Source organism: Triticum dicoccoides, chromosome 2A (assembly GCF_002162155.2).
Source record: "Triticum dicoccoides isolate Atlit2015 ecotype Zavitan chromosome 2A, WEW_v2.0, whole genome shotgun sequence".
NCBI lineage: Eukaryota > Viridiplantae > Streptophyta > Magnoliopsida > Poales > Poaceae > Triticum > Triticum dicoccoides.
This window is the reverse complement of record NC_041382.1, coordinates 145,765,729-145,771,650: the sequence shown is the minus strand read 5'-3', so window position 1 is coordinate 145,771,650 and position 5,922 is coordinate 145,765,729. Positions and strand designations below refer to the sequence as shown.

The window sequence follows — 5,922 nt, the reverse complement described above, 5'->3', positions numbered from 1 at the left end:
ATTTCATCTTTCTGATTTTTTTCTTGGTGACTTGAGTTGGGGCTTGCTTGGTTAACCTCTGACTAATGGATTGTGCATTTGTGCTATTCTGTACAAGATGTGGATCGCCTTGTTCCAGATCTATTTGCTGGGAAACTTGACACCCTCTTCTCTTGCTTTCTACAGACATGCCATATAAATAGTTGCCGTTTTCAAACCACATTCTTAATGGATATTTTTTTTTTGTTCCAGGTTTTAAATGAAGTACCAAATGTAGCCCAATTCCTTAGATGAATGCATGTTCATGAGTTATGTGGAATGATGCTCAGTTGATAGGCTATTTCCATATTATCCGCAGGCCACCCATACTTGATGAACCTTTTTTTTTCTCGTTGTGATAAATGCTTCATGTATATGTTCCAAGGTGCCTATCAAGTCTTAACTCTTGCAAAAGCACATACAGAGTTATACAGCTCAACTATATCTAAACTGTGCATCTTTAATTATCTCGTGTCAATAGTTTGGTTTACCATTTATGTCTCTTGATGCTTGGAGGCTTACTGCATAGCTGGGACGAATAGTAGAGAGTATTAACCCAATGGCGGAGCCCTTGAATAATTCCTCTTTCTTGTTTTCCCCTTTGGGGAATGAACAGCCATACGCATCCTCTGGTTCTGAGTCTGATGTTGAAGATGTTAGTGAGCTTCCTGATGCTACTTCATCTGTCAATGTTACTCAAGTTGTTGATGATGTTTTAAGTGAACACATCACAATGTTGAAACTTGACGAAGATAACCTTGCGACGAAGAACACCTCAAGTGATTCAGTTCAAGCCCAAGACGACGGACCTGTTGTGGCGGCTACAAGAATATATGATCTACTATTTACTTGGAGATCAGCATTGTCAAAAGTTTATGTTTGGTATGCCAGCTTTGGTTCAAACATGTGGAAACCAAGGTTCTTGTGCTACATTGAAGGGGGGAAGGTAAAGTTGAAAACACGTTGTCTTTTTATATCTTGCAAGGAACATTAGGTTCCTGTATTGGAGTTTTGTAGCCTGTCACTGCATTCATCACATCGTTGATTTCTAGGGAGATTTCATTTGGTACACGCCTTCAGAAAAATAGTTTACGGAACTCAAATCACTCACAGAGGGTACTTTTGTACCTCTCGCACAAATTGGGACAACATATTTCTCGACTGCATACATTAGTCTGCTATGGGTCAATGTATCAATTCAATTGGGGAAGTTGTTGCTGCCCAGAACGATGGCAGCTCACGCTTGCTCCGCAACGATCGAACAAACCTTCTCTACCCCATGGCTCTTCATCCCTTCGTCGCTGCTCCTCTTAGTTGGTTTGGTCTAGCAATGTGTGAATCACAGTCGTTGACCTGAGGATAGGTGTCTATGAATGGAAAGCTTCACGACCATTGGCTGTAGTAACGTCGGAAGAGATTGAACTGGCTGCAGCTCCTTTATCTTCACTCTGTCCTCTAGCGTACGAGGGAGATTTTGCGGGGAGCAAGCTGTGGTGGAAGGAGATGCAGATGGGGGGAGACTTGTGTGAGATCTCACATTAGGTGAGATCAATGAGATTGATTTTTTTGAAACAAATCTACATGATCAAACATTCTCAAAAAAATTATAGACACACATCAATGGTTGATGTTCAACCTCAAAAAATTTCAGCTCCTAATTCGACCTACATTAATAGAAAAAAGAGTCAAAATTGGACATGAATAGTGTCAAAGTACTATTCACCCAAAGCTGCCACTATTCACATTCGAATTTGTCTTTTTTGAATCTACAAATGTACATCGAGTTTTGAGCTGATTTTTTCCGGAGTTGTAGACATATACCCTACATGGATGTTGTCAAATAATTTCAGGTTTTTTTCGAAATGTCTAAATGTGAATTTTTGTGGTTGATCTCACGATCTCACCTAATGTGAGATCTCATACAAGTCTCCCCTGATGCAGATGGGATGAGATGGGGTTGGGCCTGGAGGTGGGCTGTGTGTGTTGGGCCATGCTGAATATCCAACCACGTGAAATAGGCTACATTACCCTTTATGACGTAGTGTCTTGTTCTAATCCTCACTATTGACCCACATGGCATTTATAAAGTTTTCTAAAAAGGACTATAGCGAAGGAACTCTTTCCAGGGGTATGTTGACCTTCAGGAAGCATTTTTAGTGCTTTCTACAAATGTAAAATGCATAAGTGCCTTCTTATTATAATCTTTAGAATTACTAATACAATATTCCCGTTCGTGAAAGATTGTTTGCGTGAAAGATTGCTATTCATCTTGATCTCTGACAGGTTGATGGTATGAGTATATCATGCTTTGGTTCACATGACACAAGCCCACCAAGAGGTACCATGTGGAAGACTGTGCCTCATAGATTGTTTTTTGGGAGATCTTCTACCCCTTGCTGGGGTACCGGTGGTGTTGCTTTCCTCAACCCTGAGATAAACTACAATGATGAGTCATATGTCTGCATGTACAAAATAACGTACGTATACTCTAACCACATCTACATTGTATTGATCCTTGATTCAGGGCTGGGTGGAACCTGATCTTTTGTTAGCGCTCTGATATCATCATAAAATTCCCTTTTTTACAGGCTTGAGCAGTTCAATGATGTATTGTTTCAAGAGAACAGGTTAGTGAAGGATAACAGCGAAGATGGAAAACTTGAGTCTCCCAGCTCTCCTTTGATTGGCTTGTCCGAAATAGAGTCTGTCTCTTCAAACAAAGCTCTTCATCTCGAACCTATCAAGGTTTGATTTGCTGCTTTCCATATCAAGCGTACACTTATCCTTCGCATATAGTTTTCCATATGCCTATAAATGAGAATAGTTAATATCACATCATTGATAAAAAATGCTCTTAAGGGTGACTGCTCTTCCGGCAGCACTTTGATAAAGGACACAACCAACCTCTTTCATGGCCATCACTGGCAGAATCTCACTCTTAGGCTTTGTACAATGGGAGGTGCTTAGGAGAGATGCTTAGAGAAATAAATCAGGCTTTCCTTAAGCACCGGTGCTTATTTGTACAGGGTAGACGCTTAACTAAGCGTCTCTCCTGTAGAAATAGGCACCGGTGCTTCAGAAAAACTCGGTTTATTTTTGCAAGCACGTCTCTAAGCATCTCCCATTTTACAAGGCCTTACTAGATGAAGGCTAATGCCTGCTGTTAAAAAGGTATCCTTTTGTAAGGAAATGCCATGTCCAGCCTCTTTGGTCTGTAAAGGTTCATCTGAACTTAGAATTTACAAGTGCCTGTATTACCTTACCTGGGACCTGATGTCTAGTCGAGTATTTTTTGACAAATCTGGCCCGTTTGAGCAACTTCAGACATGTCTGGCCCCAGGGCAAAACTATTTCGGAATCTGGCCCCTGGGGTTGGCGCCACACCACATGGCGCCGAACATGTACATCTCGGCGCCGAACTAAGTGGCGCCGAGGTGTACAGGTTCGTCGTCATGTGGTGTGGCGCCAAGCAAATCTGTCTCTAGGGTTTCTGTTGGGCTCACCAGTGGTCGGTGCCGAACATGTAACATCTCAGCGCCACTTAGTTTGGCGCTGAGGTGTACATATTCGGCGCCATGTTGTGCGGCGCCGACCCCAGGGGCCAGATTCTGAAATAGTTTTGCCTGGAGGCCAGATGTGCCTGAAGCCCCTCAAAGGGGCCAGATTTGTCAAAAAATACTCTAGTCGAGGTTGCAGTTTGGAATGTTAATCTTGGGTTTGAAGCTCTTTAAACATCATTATAGCAGTTAAATAAGGCCCCCCCCCCCCTCTCATAATAATGGACACATTTCTAATGCCTCATCCATGGGAATATACTGACAATAATTTTGTAAATAAATCTGACACTACTGATGTTTTTGTTTCAGTCAATTATTTCTGCAACTTATTAGTTTCATAAATTCTGGAATATTGTTCATGTTTGATATACAAATTTGCTGCAGGATAGCTGGTACTCCAATGTACTTCACCTTGGAGAGGAGGACGGCCTTCCAATCTTAACTATGACGTAAGTTCCGGTCTCCACTTAGCAATTTCTTTTAGATACTATTCGATGCACTACTTGAAGGGAAGCTCCCAATGAAATTGTCTTTCATGGAGTGTGAAACTGTTTGTTTCCCTGCAGATGCCCCTCAACAGCTGTTGCGCAGCACAAATCCGGTGAGCTGCCATTAGCTCCTCCATCTGAGACCTACTCAGCCACTCTGATCAAGGGACTCGTGGAAGGGAAGCAGCTGGACACCCACGAGGCTGCCAACTACATCTCCGGTGCTGCCGCAAGAAGCCTGTGAACTTGTGGAGGCTGCTTCGCCGTGTGTTCTGTACAGCCAGTGGGAAGGAAGGAATGAAGGGATTGTGCTTAGTAGGCATGTAAAAATGTAGTTTGATTCGGAACCAGGGGAGCCGTAGAGGCCTCATTTTGTGCCACCATTGGATCTGACTATGTTCATCAGTAGGATCGTTTGGAGTTTGCGCTGGTTTGACGACTACTCAGAATATTAAATGTATGAACTAGTTTGAGTAGCACAGAACCCAACTTGGGACTGAGTTGCCCCTGCAGTTGTTTTTCCAGTGTTATGTTGTGGCTGTTGCTTGGGGTCTCTGAAGCAGAAAACTCACACGTACCTGCACTTGGACTGTACAGAACCTGGGTTAGATACCTGCTGCCTGCCCTTTCCAGGTTATGCGTAGATATAAGAAAGTCTAGAGTGCATATGCCCATATGCATGATAGGTGCCCGCTGCCTGCCCTTTCCCAAACCCAAAGATCATGTATATGCATGGATTGCCATATGCATACACGTAAATTAGGGCACTCCCATGTTTTTTTGTCGACGGTACATCACGATACTCCCATGTTACTTTCGAACACATTTTACAGCCTCAGCCGCGCACAGCAGAGGGATGAGATCTGGTTGAAACCACGTGGTCAGTTTGTTCGGTCAAAAGGAGAGGCCATCATTTTTAAAGAAGAATAAAACCTCCGAGGCCATGTAACATGTGTAGTTTCGAATTAGAATTAATATTTAAAAAAGTGACAAGAAATGCTACAGATGGAAAGTATAATAAGTAGAAAAAGGAGGAAATAGCACCCAAGCAAAAATGAAATAGAAATAATCGCCAGAAGGAGAGGGAGCAGAAATGGTACAGATGGAAAGTATAATAAGTAGAAAAAGGAGGAAAAATGAAAATAATCGCTAGAAGGAGCCCTCCGACCTTGTGGTTAACAGCCACACGCTCTAGCCATCTGAGCTATTCCAGCTTGGTGCTAATGTAGCTAAGGTCGACAATATCATCTGATACATCATGTCACATCCACTCAACCACCGCCCAGGCACCGACCCACCTGTAAAGCCATCTAATATGCTATTTTATTTAGTATATGCTAATACAACTCCATGCATGAATGTTTGTTAGAAGTTCCAAGAAAGGCTTAAAGAATAATCCTACCTATCAAATTCATGTTCAGCAACATTTCATACATCACATGAAATCTAGATCCTATAAACTAAACACTATACACATAGAATAAGTTCCTCGCGAAAAATATTATACTTTTATAAAGGATGTTGGAGTACCCGTCTTCTTGGGGCTTTGCGGGCGAGAGTGCTCTCCATGGAGTTCATTAGTGCAGCATGGAAGCCTCTCGGGGGGCTCTCTTCACTGTCTGATATGCCCGTACGGCACGCACCCGAGCGACCCGGTTTCGGTCGCCAGCATGTGCTGTCCCCAGCGCGATGGGGAGGCCAGACCCGTGTGTCGGCGTCTCTTGCCTCGCACCATCTCCTGGTAGCCTCCGTGGGCGAGTAGGGCCTCTGCGCCATCCGTTTCGCATGCTCATAGTTCCGCTACCTCATGCGGGCTTTACGCGCCGTCTGATCTGCTCAAACGTCACGCAACCAAGTTG

At 43.3% G+C, this 5,922-nt stretch overlaps 1 protein-coding gene across 1 annotated transcript in view; it reads left to right on the top strand.

The window, feature by feature from the left end:
* The window catches only part of LOC119353881 (histone deacetylase 5-like), a 9,183-nt gene extending 4,590 nt beyond the window's left edge, over nucleotides 1–4,593 (top strand). The window contains exons 8-12 of the mRNA XM_037620581.1: nucleotides 587–964; nucleotides 2,302–2,495; nucleotides 2,607–2,763; nucleotides 3,960–4,024; nucleotides 4,142–4,593. Of these exons, the coding sequence (XP_037476478.1) occupies nucleotides 587–964; nucleotides 2,302–2,495; nucleotides 2,607–2,763; nucleotides 3,960–4,024; nucleotides 4,142–4,307 (960 nt within the window). The 3' untranslated portion in view covers nucleotides 4,308–4,593. The remainder of the gene's footprint in view (nucleotides 1–586; nucleotides 965–2,301; nucleotides 2,496–2,606; nucleotides 2,764–3,959; nucleotides 4,025–4,141) is intronic.
* Nucleotides 4,594–5,922: the final 1,329 nt, after the last annotated feature.